At 39.1% G+C, this 23,309-nt stretch overlaps 2 protein-coding genes across 3 annotated transcripts in view; one reads left to right on the top strand and one right to left on the bottom strand.

The window, feature by feature from the left end:
• LOC115214056 (autophagy-related protein 13) overlaps nucleotides 1–10,340 on the top strand; it is a 64,225-nt gene extending 53,885 nt beyond the window's left edge. Inside the window, exons 6-7 of one of the 2 annotated variants that reach the window (XM_029783097.2) lie at nucleotides 6,678–7,020; nucleotides 10,059–10,340. In XM_029783097.2, coding sequence (XP_029638957.1) covers nucleotides 6,678–7,020; nucleotides 10,059–10,262 — 547 coding nt within the window. In that variant the 3' untranslated portion in view covers nucleotides 10,263–10,340. The remainder of the gene's footprint in view (nucleotides 1–6,677; nucleotides 7,021–10,058) is intronic. The other variant, XM_036504456.1, reaches the window with a different exon arrangement.
• A 10,444-nt stretch (nucleotides 10,341–20,784) lies between these two features.
• LOC115214289 (glycine receptor subunit alphaZ1-like) overlaps nucleotides 20,785–23,309 on the bottom strand; it is a 32,666-nt gene continuing 30,141 nt past the window's right edge. The window contains exon 5 of the mRNA XM_029783441.2: nucleotides 20,785–21,483. Coding sequence (XP_029639301.2) covers nucleotides 21,304–21,483 — 180 coding nt within the window. The 3' untranslated portion in view covers nucleotides 20,785–21,303. The remainder of the gene's footprint in view (nucleotides 21,484–23,309) is intronic.

Below are 23,309 nucleotides of genomic sequence, written 5' to 3'. Positions count from 1 at the left end.
GGAGTTGTAGTGCTCCAAATGAGCTTTATCCTACTTCTTAATTTGAGTGGGGGCAATGCAAGCAGGAACTAAAGGAACATTGCTTGTAATGTTCCTTTAGTAACTGCTCGCATTGCCCCCACTCAAATTAAGAAGTGATACATATAGACACACACACGCACGCATACACACACACACGCATGCACACACACACGCGTACACACACACAATAATTCGGGGGTTGATATTTTCATGCCTAGCTTTTATCAGACTTAATTAAGATCTTTCCAGTTTGTACAACCAAACATCTGTCTGTGCCTAAAAGTATGAAAAGGAGTAAATTCCTCGGAATCGTTCTGTTATCTCTCCAATAACACTAATATCTTCACATCTGGTTGAAATGTAAAGAAAAGATAAACACCTCCGGCAGATTGAGTTCTTTGAACGATACCTTCATGCTGCTTTGGTCCTGTTCTACATCACAATCAGCCCAGGTTCTTCTCAAACCAACAGGGCTGCCATCATCATTGTCATTGTTCCTTTTTGTTTCTGGTTGTTCATACATAAAAATAGGGTTTTATTTTGATATGCAGTTTCCCTAATTTGCCAAATACAGGGCATTTCTCTTTAATGAAAGCCTGTTTTTTTAACGATGCAGTTTGTATTTTGACAATGTTTTCATTTTGGTCACATGATAGACATCAGTAATTTTCAGCTGTATTTTATGAGAAGTGCTGACTTGGTTCAAATCTAACATTATCAACTCTTGTTATATGAAGTTCACGCGTGGATTTAATGCAGTTATTTCAATAATTCTGATCCATGCCAATGCTTGGTACACACACACACAAAATTTAAATTCCTTCTGTGTTCCTTTTATACCTACACCTATGGAATCCCATCACAGATGCATGTGTGTATCTTAGTGTCTGTTGTTCACCAACGTCCTTACTGCTTGACAACCAGTGTTGGTTTGTTTATGTCCCTATAACTTTAGTTTCCAATAGAATAAATATCAGTCTTCAAAAACAAAAAAAAGAACAGTATGTACTGGGTTCAGTTTCTTTGACTAAAACTGTTCAAAGCAATGCCCCAGCATGACCACAATCTGTACCTGCACCTATCCCTGGACAACTGACCATGGCAGTGTCCATCACCCTGTTGACCATAAGATATCTTTATTGGTCATCACTTTCATATGGTTCTCCTCTAACAATCATGGCTAAATTAAGCACAATAATATAATATTAACTTTCCTAGAATCTTTCACCTGACCTCATGAAAGACTTTTGTCTGTATATATTACCTGTAACACCCGTTACCGATTCTTGGCATCTTTTCACAGAGCTTGATGCATTCTGTGGACAGGCCACGGAATCTCCTCTCTTCTTGCGTGCACCTTGTAACACTTAATTGCTTCTCTGTTCATTTTACCCAATTCTCTCTTTCATACAACAAACAGCATCATACTCTCTCTGCTTTTCCCTTTCTCTCCTGCATCACTTACACGCTCCCCGTCACACCACACGTTCTCCTCTTTTTTTTTTTTTTTGCTTTGAGAGATAAATTGTTTATCTCCAATCTTCCATATGTGATGTAGTTTATGTTTTTCACCTGCTATTTGATTAAGTTTCATGTAAGTGGCACAAAAAATTCTAAACAAACACTTCTGTTCTTTCTGTTCTGACATTAATAAATGTTATCTCTGGGCCAGGCTCATCACCATGTAAACCAAAATAGTGCAGGGCTTATGATTGAGATGGCGGCATTTTGTGAACTCTACATTCTTCTGGTATGAGTGGATGTGTGTGTGTGCTATATGTACACACACACACACACACACACATGGCTGTATTGTTAAATAGTTTGCTTCCCAACCACATGGTTACGAGTTCAGTCCTACTGCATGAGAGCTTGGGCAAGCCTCGTGAGTGGATTTGTTTGACAGAAACTGAAAGTAGCCTGTTGTGTGTGTATGGAAGATATATCATCATCATCATGACATTACTAACCCTTACCTGTTTCCAAGGAAGGTTATATTTCCCCGCTGCCCAGACATGTCTTTCCACCTGTATAATTAAGATGCTTGTTCACAATCATTATATGCTGTTAAGGCTAAGATACACACCTGTAGTTTCCCTCTACTAAACCCACTCACAAAGATTCAGTCAGCCTGGGGCTCTAGCAGAAGACACTTGCCCAAGGTGCCATGCAGTGGGACTGAACCTGGAACCATGTGGTTGGGAAGAAAGCTTCACAGCCTGGTCTGCACCTGTTATACCATGGGAAAATAACGAGTATTTGATTAACTGAATGTTTTTCATTGGCTTCAAGAACCTGTTTTTGCTCTTGGTTGCCTAATTTTAGACTACAAGGCGCTTGCATCAACCAAGAGCAGGCAGCAGCTTCAGTGGAGGAGTGTTGCAAAACCTTTGACTCAACGCAGTCTGAAGATTTTGTAATAAATAATGGCCTTTGTAAATGATGTCAGAACTTCAGTAGAATACGGCAGAATGGTTAATTGACAGTAGAAGGCAAAGATTTAATCTACAGTTAATTAGCAATTTGAAATTAAATTTAGTGGGAAATATTTTAACGATAAAATGTATAATTAATTCTTCTTTTGAAGTAAGAAAACAAAATGCCAGTGTAGCAGCAGTTGAAACGATTATTAATTATATAACAGCACTCGTTAATAAATGAGATTTGGTTTTACAAGAATAGACTTGCGCTTAACCCTTCAGCATTCACATGACTCTCTCAAATATAATACTTATTTAATTCCCATTGTTTTGAATTAATCCTGAAATATCTTGCAGCTTTGAGATTTGACATTGTAGAGTAGGTGTGATAGGTCGGATCTGGCCAGTTTGAACATAAATCTAGTAAAATATTTGGGCTGGATATGGACTATTTAAATGCTGAAGGATGAATATGCCTGAAATACCAAAAGGTGAATTTCCTTCTGCAACCTCCCACTTTGAGGAAATGTGTTATTATCATCGTAATCATCAACCCCAGGACATTAGTGGCCCAAGTTCTGGGCCACATAGGACCGGTCACCTGGTGTCCATAGCATATAAGTGATCGAGATCACAGCGTTGCCCCTTAAACAGGATGTCAGTCCTTTACAGAGTTACTTGCTTACAGCTGAGTGGCAATGTGAAATGAAGTGTTTTGCCTGGGAACACAATGCACTGCCCAGACTAGGGACGGAAACCGTGATCTTGCAATCTTTAGTGCAATATCTTAACCACCATGCACCTTTGCTGTTTGCTGATCAATAAACGTCAAGGATGTTGATGGATCAAGTCCCTCCACAACATCAATATAAACAAACAAATCTCAATCAAATTATTGCTCTTCGTTCAGATGATGACAGGTCGATTTCATCAGGGTTGACAACACCACCAGACACTCATTTTATACTGATCCCTAAGTTAATGCTGTTAGCACTAATTAAACCCTTGATTTTCCTGTAGATGGTGTCTTTGAGTTGCATCAAAGATTTCATTTTTTTAAATATATTAGTTTTTCCCATCTACTTGGATACTTTGGTGTGTGTTTTCATGAGGAATCTCTTATCACAACTTTGGTAAGTGCAGTAAAGGGAAGTCTTTGCAACCACCTGGTTTCAGGTTCAGTCCTACTGAGTGACACTTTCGGCAAGTGTCTTCTACTATAGCTCCAGGCTGGCCAATTCCTTGTGAGGGAATTTGGTTGGTGGAAACTGTGTGGAAGCCTTTTGTATAAATATAGTGTGCATTTGTGTTTGTCTCCTTCCCACTGCTTGACAACCGGTGTCGGTTTGTCTATGTTCCTGTAACTTAACAGTTTGACAAAAGGGACTGATAGAATAAGTTCCACTTATGCACTAGGATTGACATGTTTAAACCCTTCAAGACGGTGCCCCAGCATGGCCACAGTCCAATAACATTAACATTAGGGTTGGTGACAAGAAGGGCATCCAGTCTGCCGTAACAAATTCCTTCTGACTCCTGCAAGATTGGATAAATGGATGCTAAATGAGGATGGTGAGGTGTGCATCATTGAGAGATATTTATTTCTTTATTGCCCACAAGAGGCTAAACATAGAGGGGACAAACAAGGACAGACAAGGGGATTAAGTCGATTACATCGACCCCAGTGCATAACTGGTACTTATTTTATTGACCCCGAAAGGATGAAAGGCAAAGTTGAACTCAGAACATAACGACAGACAAAATACTGCTAAGCACTTCCCCCAACGTGCTAACGATTCTGCCAGCTCACCGCTTTAATCATTGAGAGATATTGGTGAGAAAAACGCCAGGGCGTCAAACAAAAATACTCTGCAATTATTCTGTCTGAATTGCATGGACACCCACTTCTTAGTTTCTCTGTTGGAATCACAATAGGTTGGTGGGTTGCAAACTGTTTCATCATCTAGAGGGGTGAAATGGCAGCAGTTGGTGCTAAATTGGTACATGGAATTTTTATCCATCCTTGTACACAAGATCAGAAATCAGAAACTACTGGTAGTTATAAATAAAAAAAGGAAACACTTAGATACTTAATCTGGTGAGTGCAGTATCTGAGGGGTAAACATTGTTGAATGATGCTCAACTCAACCAATCAGAAACAAGGGAGATAACTAGAAAAAACGTTTTGAAATTAGTTGATGGATCCGAAAACCAAATGAATCCAAACTGGAAATGGATAATGTAAGGAGGAGAAGAATAATCTGAATGTTGATAGATGTGTTTATTTTGGGAAATAAGTATCTAACATAAAGTTTAACTCCCAGAAATCCAATCTTGTTGTTTTTGTGAAGTATTTTCTCATAAACATTAAATGTTAATTTACGACTCCCTATTCTTAGAAGGCACTGGTGCTGGTGCCATGTAAAAAAGCACCCAGTACACTCTGGAAAGTGGTTGGCATTGGGAAGGGCATCCAGCTGTAGAAGTCATGCCAAAACAGACAACTGGAGCTTAGTGCAGCCCTCCAGCCTTGCCAGCTCCTAGCAAACCATCCGACCCATGCCAGCATGGAAAGCAGAAGTTAAATGGTGATGGATTCTTTGAGATATAAGTGTCTAGATATGTTTGTTGTGTGTGTGTGTGTGTGTGTGTGTATAGATGTACAGCTACATACATGAATGGTTGCATGTATACACTGGTGTGCACACGTGCATCAATGCGCACTTGCACATGATAAAGTACTCAATCTATGATATAGAGTATATATTGTTCTGGTAAACTGGATCACTTTCTTTTTTTCTTTTTTAAAGTTTCCCTCCAATGCAATATCATTCAGACATGTGTCTTAGGGTATTTCAAACGAGTTTTTTTTCCATACATCTATTTAAGTGTGGGTGCTTTTTACGTGCCATCGACATGACACTGGTATCAGCCATGGCTATGGTCTCACTTGGCTTGACTGGTCAACATAAGCACGGTTTATTGCTAAGGGTCTTGGTCACCTGCCACTGCTTCCATGAGGCCCAATGCTTGACCAGTGCTTTTTATGTGCCACCAGCACAGGTACCAGTCAGGCAGCATTGGCATCGGCCATGATGTATACATATATGTATGTGTGTGTGTATATATATGTATGTGTGTGTGTATATATATGTATGTGTATTCACTTAAATTTTATATATCTATTTGTGTGCGGGGAGGGGGGGTCCTCTTTATGTATTTTCTTTTCAACGGTTAATTGCTAATTACAATCTTGTCAAGATGGTCGTTTTTTTGTTGTTGTTACAATGTTGATTCTCAGTTGTTGGTTCGTCAGTTGTTTTGTGTGCATGTAATATGGTCTTTGTCTGTCTATGTATGTGCGTACATATGTATGTTTGTTTGTTTGTTTTGGTGTCACAGTTCTCAAAAAGAATTACCAGCACATGATTTCAGGCTTGATCTTAATGCATGGCACCTTCAACAAATGTATTTTGCTGCAGTCCTGGATGGGTCAAACTCCACCCATCTAACACCCGTGGACATATTTATAAAGTCAGAAAACAGCACAGCTCCCATGACTTTTGGAAACATTTTTTTCACGCTAAGAATTGCCAAAGCATGGAACAGACTGCCGGCATCGGTTGTTAGTTGTTGGAGTACTGCATCCTTCAAAACTTCCATGCTTCTTGAGATTCGCCAACACTACACCTGATTTTTCTCCCCTCCATACACACGCAAGCATGTATCTGACTCAATCACTGTTCGCTTCCCAGACATTTGTACACTAAGGCACATGCTTTATACGCACTTTTGACAAGTTGTGGTGCACCTGAGCACTGTATATAATGATTTCATTATTATCGTTATTTGTGTAAACATACACACACACCATATTTATGCAATAATGTTAATTTGCATTCATAAACAGAAATGAGTATTCAATACATTTTGTCAAATGGTTGTATTTATTACATGCAAAAGTTGATAAGGATTTCTGTATCTTAACATTGTTTTATGTCACATGGAGGAGCATCCGTCAGGTGAAGGTCTTTCTCATGCACACACACACAGACACACACTCTCTCTCTCTTTCTCTCTCTCTCATACAATCAATATGCACATTAAGATCAATAAGTCTTTATCCTTTGATATGAATTACATTTTCTATTAGAAGTCATTGATTTTTTTTGTTGTCGTTATTGTGCAGTTGTATTTCTTGTCCTTAATCGTGAATGTTTTCTGCATCTGTTGCAGCTCTGACAAAGAAAATGACTACCTTGACGAACGAGTGGTCGGTGCTTTCGCCAGTGATCTGCATTATAATCTGAACAAAACTCGCTCCAATGCAATGGAGGACATCCCCTTCATAACTCTCTTACAAAATGCTAACAAACCTCCCCAACAGAGTTGTAGTCCCTCAGCAATATCACACAATTCAGCAGCCGAAGACCTGGTAGCGAGCTCGGAAAGTGAGCCGGCCGTTTCAGACCACTTATTACAACAATACGGAAACGGCACTACCAGTGATGACGATGACGACGATGACGATGATGACGAAGAAAACTGCAATAAAGAAGGATTTGTTTTAATTGATTCAGTAAGTTGCATCCCATCTTTCTATCCATCATCTTCATTACATTATGTCTGTTTTTCTTCTCTGGAATGGGTTTCACAGTTTCTTCCAGCGCAGGACCTTGCCCTTCTCATAATCCCTTTGTCATTTGGGACACAGGGCAGCAGAGAAAACTGCTGATCCTTGTTGTTGTGAATGATATGATTCTTTTTATCTGTGGATGGATGCCATTCCGATCTCCTGTCATTATATAACCTGAATTGAGTTCATTGTATGGAGATGACGTCTCTAAAAAATGAAGTCTGTGGCAGAACTGAAGAGACCCTTTGCTGTCTTGAATCAGCTTCCATTTTAAGAGTTATCACACCCCTAGGCGGGTTGCCTTCACCGTGTCTACATTCTCCTCTGTTCTTTCTTGTTCTTTCTTGTATGCTTTTTTTTGTAGTTGGACGCCTTTCCTGTCGCCCACCACTTCACAGTATGGACTGGTTGCTCTCTCCTGCTTCTCTTTCTGCTTTCTTATTTGTTGTGCTTCTGTGCATGTATAAAAAGAGAGAGAATATCCAGTCCATGCTGTCAGGTCTTTAGCAATAGGAAGGACATTCAAATTCCAGACCAAAATTAAAGCATAAAGAAAAGAAGACTGAAAACATCCCCTGGAGACAGCAAAGCTTATTTCTTCCCTGTTTTTTGTGTATTTAGTGTTTCACACAGAACCCTCTCACAATGTTCCCTCCTTGTTCAGCAACGATAACAACTTTCCGAACTTTTCCATCTTGTTCTAATCCATTTGCTATGCTTTCTAAACACCTGCCTCCTCTCCTAATTAGGTCACCTAGGTAACAAAAGCATCCAGTTCCAGAGAACCTTCCAGTTATGTTTTCACTCAAAATAATGTTTCCCTAAGACTGGACAGTGGAGGCACGTGGTTTAGTGGTTAGGGTGTCAGCACCATGATCGTAAGATTGTAGTTTCGATTCCTGGACCGGGCGACGCGTTGTGTTCTTGAGCAAAACTCTTCATTTCACGTTGCTCCAGTCCACTCAGCTGGCAAAAATGAGTAACGCTGTGATGGACTGGCGTCCCGTCCAGCTGGGGAACACATACGCCACGGAAACCGGGAAACCGGGCCCATGAGCCTGGCTAGGCTTTAAAAGGGCGCATTTATTTATTATTTATGAGACTGGACATGCTTTCATGGAAGACTGGAAACGAATGCCACTGCTTGCACCACGGTGGCAGTTATTTACAACTCTCACATATAATGTCAAGGCAAAGAGACTGTAAAACGCACACACACACACACACACGCACACACACACACACACACACACACGCACACGCACACACATGTGAACTCTTCTCTGCAAAAAGCTGGGCATTCTCCTATTACATTAGAAGCAACTATGTGGTCACCCACCTCACTAGAAATAGTAGCCAAATGTGTCACATTACTTTCTTGAAAAGAAAAACATTTGATAATGTAGTTCAGGGTGCATGATGCCCCTAAAAAAATGGGTTGGGATGGTCACCGTTGGAATAGCGAGATTACAGATCTGATTGATTAGGGCTAAACAACAGCAACCCCTTTTTGTAAAATTTGGGTTAAGAGTGAGATTAATGAATATTTAACTTTGTTTGCAATAAAGCTGAGGGAAATGTGTTGTTGGTTCAATTCAATGTTTTACACAGGTATGGCTGTGGACGGGCAGGTGTGGATGTGAAGGGGCAGGCGTGGATGTGGAGGGGCAGGGAAGGCTATGGAGGGGCAAGAGTGACTTTGGAAGGGCAGGAGTGACTGTGGAAGGGCAGGGGTAGCTGTGGACGGGCAGGTATGGCTGTGGAGGGGCAGGCGTGACTGGACGGGCAGGTGTGGCTGTGGAGGGGCAGGCATGGATGTGGAGGGGTAGGGAAGGCTATGGAGAGGCAAGAGTGACTTTGGAAGGGCAGGAGTGGCTGTTGAGGGACAGGAGTAGCTTGGGAGAGGCAGGCATAACTGTAGAGGGGCAGGCATGACTGGACAGGCAGGTGTGGTTGTGGAGGGGCAGGTGTGACTATGTGGTTATAAAGCTTCCCAACTATGTGGCCTCAGGTTCAATCTCACTGTGTGACACCTTGAACAAGTATCGTTTACTGTAGCCTCAGGACAGCCAAAGCTTTGTGAGTGGATGTGGTTGATGGAGGCTGTGTGCGTCTGTGTCTACTCTTGCCTTGACATCATGTGATGGCTGTAAATGAGTATCGTAGTCATGTGAGTGATGTTGTTTGCTTCTAAAGTTCTGTGGAAATATGTCAGGCCACGAGGGAAATATTTAAGAGGAGAGGTTGGTAACTGGAAGGACGTCTGGCTCAGCGAATTCTGTCTGACCCAGGCAAGTTTGGAAAAGTGAACTTTGAATGATGATAAGACTAGGTGTTAGGTGTATTTTGATTTGTAAAGAAGTGTGATTATTGAAGTGTGTCTGTCTGTAACATGTGAGAAGTCACCATTAACAATTGCAGTGGACGTTTTAGAAAATCCTGAGGTGATGAGGAGGATAAATCTGATGCTGGAAGACGAAATTTGTCTCGAGTATGCGTCAAGAAATGTTGTAGTGAGATACAGGCATGGGTGCGGCTGTGTGGTTAAGAAATTTGCTTCCCAAACACATGGTTATAGGTTCAATCCTACTACACAGCATCTTGGACAAGTATCTTCTTCTATAGCTTCAGGCTCACCAAAGCTTTGTGAGTGGATTCGGTAGATGGAAACTGAAAGAAGCCCATTGTGTGTGTGTGTGTGCCGTGTGTCCTTGGCAGTACATCATAGTTTTAAGTGTCATACAAGCAGTGTCCTTCATTTCTGCGTAAACGTGTCTAACCATAGGAAAATATTACTTTGCTTGGAAACAAGGTGAGGGTTGGCAACAGGAAGTGCATCCAGTCGTAGAAAATCTGTCTCAACAAATTCTGTTTGACCCATGCAAGCTTGAAAAAGTGTACTTTAAAACAATGAAGTTGATGGTTTAATATTAACGAGCAGTAAATTATACTCCTGTGTTTTTTTGTTTTTTTACTTTCAGATTCCTCCTTTTGCTGGTGAAGACACTTGCAGTGATTTATGGCGCTGCTACCAAGAGACACAAGGAGTACCTGCTCTGTCGATATGCAAAGAGGAGTTTACACTAGCTGAGACACTGCAGGATGTGACCAATCAACTACAAGCTTTTGAAACCAATTCTAGGGACTTTGATGATTTTGTAAACGAGTTGGCGGAAAAGGAATAATATTCACTACTTAACAAATATTTTGAAAATAGGAACATTTATCAATGACAAATAAATGATTATCAGGCAATCGATTTATTTGTACAGATTCTTGTGTTTTTTGGGGCATGATTTCGTGCATGGATGAGAAATGAGGGTTTTGTGAGGTTCTTCATTGATTGCAGTTTCTCTTGTGTGAAAAAAAAATGTTTATATGTGACAGGTGCAGATGTGGGTGTGTGGTTAAGAAGCTTGCTTCACAACCCTGTAGCTCTGGGTTCAGTCCCACTGCACAGCACTTTAGGTAAGTGTCTTTTACTATAATCTCAGGACAGCTAGTACCTTGTGAGGGGATTTACTAGATTGGAATCTGAAAGAAGTTCATTGTCACCATCATCATCATCATCATCATCATTGTTTAACATCCACTTTCCATGCAAACTGGTAAACCAGGGGGCTGCACCAGTTACTGATTTGAATTTGGCAAGGTTTCTACAACTGGATGCCCTTCCTAATGCTAACCACTCCAAGATTGTTGTGGGTGCTTTTTACGTGCCATCGACGTGACACTGGTATCAGCCATGGCTACGGTCTCATTTGGCTTGACTGGTCAACATAAGCACGGTTTATTGCTAAGGGTCTTGGTCACCTGCCACTGCTTCCATGAGGCCCAATGCTTGACCAATGCTTTTTATGTGCCACCAGTACAGGTACCAGTCAGGCAGCATTGGCATCAGCCATGATGTGTACATATATGTATGTGTGTGTGTATATATATGTATGTGTATATATATATATATATATATATATATATGATACCAGTGGCATGTAAGTGAACCATCCGAACATGGCCGTTGCCAGCGCCACCCCGACGGGCCTCCATGCTGGTGGCACGTAAAAAGCACCATCTGATCGTGGCCGTTGCCAGCGCCACCCCGACGGGCCTCCATGCTGGTGGCACGTAAAAAGCATCATCCAACTGTGGCCGTTTGCCAGCCTCGTCTGGCACCTGTGCCGGTGGCACGTAAAAAGTACCCACTACACTCACGGAGTGGTTGGCGTTAGGAAGGGCATCCCGCCGTAGAAACACTGCCAGATCAGACTGGGCCTGATGCAGCTTTCTGGCTTCCCAGACCCCAGTTGAACCGTCCAACCGATGCTAGCATGGAAAGCGGACGCTAAATGATGATGATGATGAGATACATACACACACACCCTTGTTTTACCATCATATGATGGCTATAAATGTGCATCACCATCGTACAAATGATGTTTGCAGTCTTCTGTGAAAAATGTGTCTGGTGATGGGGAAATATTATTGCTTGGAAGCAGGTGGAGGTTGGTGACAGTTAGAGCATCCAACCATGGAAAATCTCCTCACCAAATTCCATCTGATTCATATAATCCTCGAAAAGTAGACATTAAGACAATGACAATGAGATAAGAAAGGTGCCTGCTTTGATCTTTGTCCCCTCCTGTCTTCACCACTGGAAACTTTTCAAACTGAACCTTTTATTAAATTGGCAGGGTTAGCATGTTCTCATTGTCCATCCCAGAGAGTTTCTCCTCAGTTATTTTCCTCTTTGTTTTGACATTTACATCATTGCATGAACCTGAGTATTGTTGCTGGGGTTGACTTCCCAAACACCTGGTTTTCAGTTCCATCTCAATGAACGGCACCTCTGCATTGACCAAAGCCTTGTCTCTTCTGTATTTCTCTGCTAATCATAGCCTTGGGTGTGGATTTGGTTGATGGAAACTAAAAGGTGCCTGTCGTGTGTGTGTGTGTGTGAGTGTGAATGTTTGTGTTCCTTTGTCTTGTTCTCGCCTGACAGTCGTAAAATGAGTTCCACTCTCATACAAGCAGTGTCATTCATTTCCAATGTTCTGTGAAATCTTGTCTGGTCATTGGGAAGTGCTACCTATCTTGGAAACAGGTGATTGGCTACAGGAAGGGCATCCAGCTGTAGAAAACCTACCTCCATAAATTCCTGGCATTAAAATGATGATGATGATTATTATCATGTTCCTTCATGCTGCATCTAGCGCAGACGAAAATGTTCAAGAAGAAAAGATATTCTTGATGTTGACTGCAGACCTATCATTAGATTTGCTTGCTCTTTGGGAAGTGTCTGAATTGTTAATCTTAGTCTGTGTAGGCCTGTTTCTACTTACTGATGACCTTTCACCAAATCTAAGAACCAAAATCATGTCACCAGCTTCAATCAGTGGATGATCATGATTGTGCAACTTACAGTGAGGCTTGTTACAAAATGATGGTCAGTGAGAAGCGTAGATGATGGAAGCAGTTGTTTTGCAATCATCATCTCAACTTTGAAGTCCCTTTAACCCTTCAGCATTTAAACTGGCCACATTTGGCCCAAATATTCTACCTGTTTTGGGTTCAAACTGGCCAGATCCAGCCTCTCACACAAACCCTGTATTCTCATTCTAAAAATAAACAATCACATCATAGAAATCTTAAAGCTCTGAGATAATGCAGGATTAATTCAAAACGATGTGAATAAATAAGCAATTACATTTGATGGAGGAATCTGAATGCTAAATGTTTAAGGTTCTGTTGAAAACATGGACCGTCATCTTGTGATGATTTGGGGTTAAAATTTAGAGAGGAGCCCCAACTGGTGATTGTAAATAAATTTCAGTGATGCCATCTTCAAAACACGTCTCTTTGTTATTGAGGACAAAATGTTTGCAGTGGATGAAGGTTTATTAAATACAAGGTGACCCCCACAAAAAACAGAACCCACAAATCTTTGAATAAAACAACGCAGAGGGTTAGATTGAGATGAACAGTGGTTCCAGCAAGACCAGGCCACACTCTTGCATCAAATGACTCCCTAGCCCGGCTGGGAGAGCCATTTCAGGAGAGACTGATCAGCAGGAAGTGTGACATTGAATGGGCACCAGATTCGCTGGACTTGAACCTCCCGCCAGATTTTTATCTGCAGGGATATCTCAAGGATAATGTTTACCAGAACAACCCTCAAACGATTGGTGAACTGAAGGCAGCAATCAGGGAAATCTGCAAAGAGGAATGTGTTCGAGTAATTGACAATTTTGCACGGCATTTGTCATTTGGAGGATATTTTGAGCAGAACATGACTCTTATGCAAAGGGAATGATTGTACACAGACCGAAGTTTAAGTCCAGCAAGTTTCTTGAAATTTGCTGGACCTTTGTTGAATTTAATAAAATTTTTGTGGGTTCTGTTTTGTTTTGGGGTCACCGTGTAAATATGGTTTGTTCCACAATAAGGGTCTCAAGAGAATCAACCACCAACTGAATTTTAATGAAAGTCGTGTTATGATGCTCATTTTTTTAGCCCAATTTATGGTTGAACGTAAACCTAAGTCATTTGATGAGTGGGGAAAAATAACAGCCTTCAACACAAATATCCAAACTACCAAAAAAGTAAAAAAAAAGGTGAATATCCTTTCTTTATGAATGCGTGGCTGTGTGGTTAAGAAGCTCACTTTGCAACCATGTGGTTTCAGGTTCAGTCCACAGGTAAGTGTCTTCAACTACAGCCCTGGGCTGACCAATCAGTGAAGCCCATTGTATATAAACTTAGATAGGTTTCAACCAAAGATTGGTCCAGGCCATGTCTATCTTAATAGCACCACCTGATAGGATTATCTAAATCCTTTTTAAGTCAAGTTTTGTGGTATTATGGCCCATTCATGTACTGAGTTCTTGTTGAGCGAATTGTATCCAGGTATGGGTGGCTTATCTGGTATTCCTTGAAGAAATCTGTCCAGACTCCGTTTAAAGGTGATGGGATCCTTTTCCTCTTTGATCAGTTTTGGGACAATGTTGAACAGGGCAGGGCCTGTTGAAGAAAAGAAATTTTGTTGCAGTGTACCTATATGTTGTGATCCTGAATTGGGCAGGGGACGTATGGTCCGTGGTCCCAGCCTTGGATGAACCTTGAAGCTAATGTTCAAGTCATTTGGGCAATGCCGGCAGTATATTCTCCACGTTGTGCATCCTCCTTACCTCTTGGCAACCAGTGTTGGTTTGTTTACGTCAGCAAAAGAGATCAACAGTATAAGGACTAGATTTTAAAAAATACATAAATACTGGGTTTCATTTTTTTTTGACTAAATCCTCCAAGGTGGTACTCCAGCATGGCCACAGTCCAGTAACTGAAACAAAACATACAAAATTAATCTCATTCTCCAGTATCGTTGCCAGTACCACCTGACTGGCCCCCTTGCCGGTGGCACTTAAAAGCACCCACTACACTCTCGGAGTGGTTGGCGTTAGGAAGGGCATCCAGCTGTAGAAACTCTGCCAGATCAAGATTGAAGCCTGGTGCAGCCATCTGGTTCGCCAGCCCTCAGTCGTTCGTCCAACCCATGCTAGCATGGAAAACGGACGTTAAACGATGATGATGATGATGATTCAATGTTTATTCACAAACATTTCTGTATAAAAGACTCTTTGCTTTCCGAAAGGCAAACAGTGGTAAGACCTGGACATCAACTGATGGAACATAAGAATCCAGAAACGTCCAGAGTTGTCTCCCTTGCCAGCTTATTCAGAGAATTACGTTTGTCCAATCTTACATAATGTAGTCATAACCACCGCAATTAACCAGACTTTAGTTGTTTCTGTTGATAACCCTAACCCTAACTCCCCCATTACACTTTACAAAGCCTCCGCTCTTCCTGCCAGTCTTTTCTTTATCGTGGATATTATTTAAAATAGATTAACTCCATATTATGGTAAGAACTGAAGGACAGAAAGTAGTTTTCTGGTAAGTGAACATTGTGGCTTGGTTTCAATCTCAGTTGATGTTGGTCATCATCATTTACATCATTGAAACCTCTTGGAAAGGTACAAAATTAACAATACCCCATTATCCCTGAATCCTTTTGATACCAACCCACCTGAGGCCACCCCCAGTCCTTTGATAAAACTTTGCTGCTTTAAAATGGTCTCAACATCCGCCATCAATATTTCTTGCTAATTTCGGTTTCAAACAGAAGCTGAATAATTTCAAAGTTATTTTTCTAAATTCCTCATTTCAACAGAAATATTATAACGAAAGGGTTAATTATAGGATAGCTCATCTAATTAAAATGAAAGCGTTAAATGTACAGGGAACTGGTGTTACTGCTCCCTGTGTAAATGGAAACTGAATTACGAAACTGAATTGTTGAAGCATTCTTATACAAAACAGAGAAATTGACATCTTGTAAACTAATTATTTTTTTCTAAACCCATTAGTACATACCTAGGGAAAAGGTAAGAAAACACTTCAATACAAATATCTGGGAAATATAGGCCACAAAAATGTATGGAATAAATATCAGAATCTTTTTATTTACCATTAAAATCTCAGAGATGCAGGGAAGCTTGAAGAAAATGACAAGACTGATTTTTCTGAAAAGAATGCATTTTGGAAAATATCCAAAAATTCTCATTCTAAGGAAAACACTTAGAATCTCTTGTAATTAGCTTAAAAGGTATTTTTTACTGAAAATAAGTTTCATTCATAGAAAAAAATTATTAAAACTTAATTGCTAAGCAAAAATATTCAGTGATTTGGAAGTAAACCATTTTATGAAATGGACATCTTTGTTAGTTAATGTAAAACAAAGTACATGCATTCATATGTATGTGGGTATATACATATGAAGCAGGGGTGGGGGTCAAAGTTTGGATCCCTTCAAATATGTCTGGGACGTATTTGACCTGTAAAGAGGCTTGCCATTGGGAAAAATTCTCACTTGGTAAATGGTATTAAAAACATCAGAGTCAATTCAGAGCACCCTCTATGAACTGGTAGATGCATTTCAAGCAATTTGTTCCTTCTTCAGTACCAGATACCAAGTGGGGTAACTAGATTGAGTGGATGGCTTAACTTCCTTAATCCAGGCAATATCCCCATCAACACTTCATGTTGGAATCTGGCTGGTACTCCAGTAACTGAACATAGATCAGTCAAACTCCAATCACATATTTTTGCATATTTTGTATAAAAAACACCATCCGAATGTGGCCGATGCCAGCACTGCCCTGACTGGTTTCCGTGCTGGTGGCACGTAAATAGCACCAACCAATCGTGGCCGCTGCCAGCCTCCCCTGGCACCAGTACCTTGGAGTAAAGATTATCTGCCAACATAACATGGCAGTCCTGGGTTAGGACGAATGTTGCTGTAATTTAGCCTCAGGAGACATCGTCTCCAGCTGGCTATATGACACGATCTGTGTCCTTATATTTTCAAACAAGGGCATCTAGCACCCCCACTCAGCGCAAAACAATATCTGTGTTAATAAAGAAATGAATATTTTCACATTTGGACTTCACACACAATTTTGTTCTCCAGTCAACCAAACCAAAATAGATCTTTGTTACATGTCACACAACACAGTTTTGAAGTTCTATAACAATAACTTACCAACTTGGGCTGGAAGTCAAACAACTTTAAAATACAGAAGTTACGGACAAAGAACATCTGGCATTTTATTGAGAGTAAAAGATTGACAACGTCAGTGTATGATCAGAAAGTTTCTTGCTGGTTCCAACAAGTGATTTATTCCAAATTTACAATGGATTTTCTGCATGTTTTATACAATTGAAATTACCGTATCTGAAGGCATATAAGACACATTGTTTTCTGCAAAAAAAAAAAGAAATGTCTCAAAAAATTACCTCGGTTCATTATTGCAAAGTTAGGCCTTCCATGAGCACTAAAAACCTTTTTCTTGAATATGCAATGCTGAAATAGGAGTGTATCTAACATGCCTGTGCATCTTTTAGGACATCAAATACAGTATATATATATATATATATATATATATATATATAGTGTGAGTAATGAGTTTCATGTACTCAACTTTGTTGATAAGTGGAATATACTTAAGCGACAAGTTTAATTTCATTTTCTTCATTTCCGTGTCTCTACACAGTGATATATATATATATATATATAAACTTACTTGGAGGAAAAGAAACAAATTGAAACGAAACGAATCAACGTGAGGGTGCTCAGTCATACAATAGTGTAATAAATAAAATACATGCATACATACATACATATATGTACATGCCTACATCTACATGTATATATACATGCATATATAAATATACGTGTGTACAGGACACCACAAATAGACGTAGAACTCAACGAGAAACGAAAACATAAAAACAAGGGAACGGACTTTTTTTAACAACGAAAACACAGAGTACAAGACAAACTACACAAGGAAAAATCCCCTTCATCAGCTGTCCCTAGTTCAACTCCAGCGTGTTTCGAAGGTGAGAAACACGCTGGAGTTGAACTAGGGACAGCTGATGAAGGGGATTTTTCCTTGTGTAGTTTGTCTTGTACTCTGTTTTTTCGTTGTAAATTAATGTCCGTTCCATGCTTGTTTTTACGTTTTCGTTTCTTGTTGAGTTCTACGTCTATTTGTGGTGTCCTGTACACACGTATATATATACATGTAGATGTAGGTACGTACATATATGTATGTATGCATTTATTTTATTTATTACACTATATATATATATATATACATGTATATATATATACACACACACACCGTATTTTAGTGTGTATAAGGAACCACCTAATTTTTGGGGCTTAAAATTTGGGAAAAAGGGTTTGTAGTGAATTATAATGCTATCCATGTATAAGAAACTCCCATATTTTTTTAACCTAATTTTTGACAAAAATGGCTCCCTTATACATGTTAAAATACAGTATATATATATATATATATATATATATATATATATATAGACAGAGAAAGGGGGAGGAGGAGGGAGAGAGATCAGTTTTAGTGTGAGTGTGTAAGACTGCATTGGTATGGTGATGTAATGGCTGGAGACAGCCACATAAAGAAGTACCGGTCGCTAAATGTGGAAGAGGAAACCCTAGGAAGACAAAGGTGGGAAAAATGACCTCCAACTGTTGAGTCTCACAGAGGAGAGGATAAAGAACTGGGACAGTTGGGGATTTGCTGTGCTTTAGAAAACCCCATCTCTCTAAGTAAAATGGAGGCCCTGAAGGCATGTCCTTCATGCCTATGCCCCTCCACAAAATCTGTCCCTGACAAATCTCTCCCCACCAACTCCTTGACACCCACCACTTTCTCATCCCATCTTCACCATTCACTGTCTTTCCCTTTCGCCCCCTTTTGCAATCTCACAAACTTACCTGTGCAAAATTTGCACCTGATGAATCTCTCCCTTTTCCTGCCCCACTGTGCACCTTCCTAATACCCTCCCCTCCACCCGTGTTCGTCACTCACTGCATCCTCCCTCTTTCCATCTCCCCTTTTCTTTTCCCATTCTCACAAACTTACTCATCTGCTCATCCTGTCCAATCTTCTGAACCCCTTCACTTATAAACCCCTCCTGCTAATACATTTTCTTTACCATCTTTTCCTTCTCTCTCTCTTTCCTCTCCTTTTCAAACTGAGGTAGTCATGTATCTCCTCCACAGCAAAACCCCCCATTTCTGCCCCACTGTCACACCCTAAGCCAACCCCACCCAAGTTGAAGAGGTTTTGTCTTACAAATTACTTAATAACTTTGCTGGTGACAAATAAAGAGCACTCAGTCTACTCTGTAAAGTGGTTGGCATGGAAGGATGGGCGTCCAGCCATAGAAACCATTGCCGAAGCAGACAGCAGAGTTCGGTGCAGTCTTCTGGTTTGCCAGCTCCTGTCAAACCATCCAACCCATCCATGCCAGCATGGAAAATGGGCATTAAATGATGATGATATATATATATATATATATATATATATATACATATATATATATACATATATATATATATATATATATGCCTGTGCTCCTCCACCAAATCTGTCCCTGATAAATCTCTCCCCCACCAACTCATCTTCCTGACACCCCCAATATGAAGAGTATCATTACACGTGGTCAACACCAAAGAGCCTGAATCCAGCTGCAACTGTCGTGACTCATGATTCTGTCCACTTGACCAGCAATGTAAGATTAAATTTATCGTATGTGAGGCAGAAGTTACTGCAACCCTACATAATAATAATACAACTGATAAGAAGACCTATCCTGGATTATGTGTGAAGGAGGATTTAAGAAATCGCTCTGCCAATCACATAGCCTCCTTCCGACATAAGGACAAAAAATAAAGCTGCTAAGTTGGTTAGCTACATGTGGACTTTGGAAGATAACGAAACACTACATGTGATTAAATGGAAAATAATTAAGAAATCCATTCCTTATGTAAATGGATCGAATAAACGTAGACTTTGCTTGGCTGAAAGAACTCAGATCTAAGGTCCTTAACTCTCTATTGAACTCCAGGTCAGAAATATTCAGCGATTGCATGCATATGTATAAATGTATTTTGAAGAACTGGAAAATTCTGCCTATTCCTGACTGATATGATATCTTTCCAGCTTTATCATTTAACATCTCAGGAGGATAGCTCTTTTACCTTTTTACTTTTTATTTTTTACGTTTTAGTTTCTCTTTTTCGTTTTCCGTTGTTTACTGTCTGCATTTTCTATATGCTGCCTTCTCAGTATTTTGCGTTGCTTCTGTTATTCAATTTCTTTAGTTCGATATGATATGTGGTTTGCACCTGAAGAATATGTTTAGGTTTTCTCAACACATGAAACTAGTTGTAGCGCTTTAATTCATATATTGTGATCTTTAACTCTTTCATGTTGTGGTGCACCTGAGCACTGTATACAATAATTTCATTATTATTATTACTGTATTTCTGTTGAGATGCTCTGTGTTTCTTTTCAATTAATGTTAAAGGAATTTAGTAAAATAACTTAGTTATCATTAAGCTAATGTTAGGAACATATATTCTGACTAAAGTTTGGTGGAAGATTTTAATTCAGAACTTATGTAAGCAAGACATTTGTGCTACAGAACCAGAGCCGGTTTCAGCCAGGTTGGTATCGAAAGGGTTAAATAAATAATATTTATCTCTCATCAGATGGAATACTTTTTTGTTGAATTTTCTATCATGGTTCAGTACATTTTTTATATATATATGTATGTGTATATATATATATAATAATAATAATAATATTAGGGAGTAAATCCAAACTTACAAGGAAAAATTAGATTTAGGATTAAATCTAATTTCACAGTATAAATATAAATATTTAAATAAAAAAAAGTTTAAAAGTTAAAAAATCTTTTAATTTATTAATTTAAATTTAAGAAATATTTTTAAAAGTATAAAAATTTATAAATATAATTTAATAATTTTAAATTTAAATAATTTAAATTTAAAATTTGATATTTTTTATATATTTTGTATATTATATTAATTATTTTTATTTTATGTTTTGGTTTATGTTTTTCACTGTTTCATTTGCCTAATAGTGGTTTTATCTCTAATTTAATTTATATATATATATATATATATATATATATATATATATATATATATATACAGATACTGTATTCAATTGCATATAATGTCTCAAAAAAATTACCCTGAGCCCTGTATGCAAAGATGGGTTTCCTGTCAGCTTTAAACCCCCCAAAAAGTTTTACCCCAAATAAGTGCAGCTGAAATTAGGGTTCATCTAGTGAGTGTGTGTGTTTGAGTGCATGTATATGCGCTTGTGCGTACCGTTGTCAGGACATCTTGTGATAGTTGTAAATGAGTATCATCATCATCATCATACTAGCAAGATTGTTTGCTTTCAGTCTTCTGTGAAAAACATGTCTAGCTTTGGAGAAATAATACCTTGCTTGCAAACAGGTAAAGGTTGGCAACAGAAGGGGCTTCTGGCTACACGACTTCTGCTTCAACAAATTCCATCTTTTTTATGCCACGAAATATGGTAATTGTGAAAGAGAGAAAATAAGACACAAGATGAGAAGACAAAATAGAAGAATTCAAAGAAATCTTTTGGGAGACAATTGAATAAATATTTCCTTGAGGAAACAATGTTCTTCAAAGCACAATGGTTTGGATATAATTTTTACAGCCAATTATCCGGACAGATCCCATCCTTAGGATGAAGTCCAGAAATTTATTAAAATGATGCTATGAAGGGTAAGATTTAATTAGTCTGTTTTCCCTAGATAAGTTGGCCAATAAATTAGATTGAAAAGGGCAAACATTAAAGGGAAGGCAATTCTGGAAGAACTGTCCAGAATACAAGCATACCAAATTCCAGTCCGTTTTCGTATACCACCTTCTACATCACAGTCTTTGTTGATTGAACTGGTTGGGTCTGACTTGGTCTGAAATTAGAGGAATAATATTGGTTTCAAATTTGGGCACAATACCAGAAGTTTTGTGGAAGGGGATCAGTTAGTTACATCAACCCCAGTCTATAACTGGTACTTATTTTATCAACCCCCAAGGCAAAGTAGATCTCAGCGAAATTTGAACACAGAATGTGAAGGCAGATGAAATACTTATTTCTTTACTACCCACAAGAGGCTAAACACAGAGAGGACAAACAAGGACAGACAAACGGATTAAGTCGATTACATCGACCCCAGTGTGTAACTGGTACTTAATTTATTGACCCCGAAAGGATGAAAGGCAAAGTCAACCTCAGCGGAACTTGAACTCAGAACGTAGCAGCAGACGAAATACCGCTAAGCATTTCGCCCGGCGTGCTAACGTTTCTGCTAGCTCACTGCCTTAAGGCAGATGAAATACCTCTAAGCATTTTGCTTGGCATGCTAACAATTCAAAAAGAAGCTAAGATCCTTTTGCAATACAAAAATTTCACATATTTTTACGCTTGCAGATTTTTATCCTCAACGCAATGAAAATATGAAATAAATCTTTGATTACAAAAGTGATTTATGTGCAACAAAGACAAAGAAAAATCCTGCATTGTACAGAACACATCATTGAAGGGGTTTTGCATGTCTGGTACTCAGAGTCACATGTACATAACCTAACAACAAGCTTCCTGAAACAGCTGTAAAGTTAAGAAATTATCTATTCTCTTCTTAGTATTCTGTAATTTTTATGCTCTATATAAATACCATGTATATGTATACATGTGTTTATGTATGTATGTGTGTGTGTGTGCATCTATATATATATATATATATATATATATATATATATGTATATGTATATATTTCAAATGGTGGACCTCATGGAGACAATGACTATGGCATTATGTCATGCTTGAGAAGACCCATCAAGCTGAGCAAAATTGCAGTCATGGCAGATACCAGTACCATGTAAAATGGTACCCTGCCGGTGGCACATAAAAGCGCCTTGGTGTCATGCAAATGGCACCCACGCCAGTGGCACGTAAAAGCACCCATTACACTCTTGGAGTGGTTAGTGTTTTGAATGTTAATAATGATGATGATGATGATGATGATGATGATATATATATATTTAATATTTTGGACTAATGGGTAAATGTCGATTTGTGTGTTGAAGTGTTGAGTAAAGCACCGTCACAGTTTGTGGCTACCTGGTGTCATCCACAGTCAGGGCTATATTTCCATTGGATCTACTTCAGGAACTCCGCAGTGTTAGTTGAGATAATCATAATAATAATTTCTTTGGTATTAATCTTCATTTTGTACAACGGTCGTTTCGACCCATTCTGCAAGTGACCCCTTAGGGGTGGGATTCCTTTCAACATGTTTTGTTGCATCCATTTTGCAGTCTGGGTCTCATCAGGTATATCTTTATATATAAAAGTGAGGTTGTGTGTCTGTCTCCTACGATTTAGATTCCTAACTACTCCCACATTTTGCGGTGCAGTTTAACCAAAGCAGGGTATCTTATAGTCGTGATTCATATCGAGCCCTTCTGGGTATTAGTGCGCGTCTACGATGAGTCTACGATTTAAAAAAAAAATTTACCATCATTTTTTTCCATTTTAATGCATTTTTCGCTATTATATAAGGGAAGTAACTCTCTAAAAATGTCTACGATGAGTCAACGATTAAAAAAAGTTTACCATCATTTTTTTTCCATTTTTAATGCATTTTTTTGCTATTTTTTGGCTATAAATAGTTATTTCCCTTACAAACCCGAGCAACGCCAGGCGATACTGCTAGTCCATATATAAAGTAGTGTCTCG

Source organism: Octopus sinensis, linkage group LG7 (assembly GCF_006345805.1).
Source record: "Octopus sinensis linkage group LG7, ASM634580v1, whole genome shotgun sequence".
Classification (NCBI taxonomy): domain Eukaryota; kingdom Metazoa; phylum Mollusca; class Cephalopoda; order Octopoda; family Octopodidae; genus Octopus; species Octopus sinensis.
This window is presented reverse-complemented; position numbering and strand designations above follow the sequence as displayed.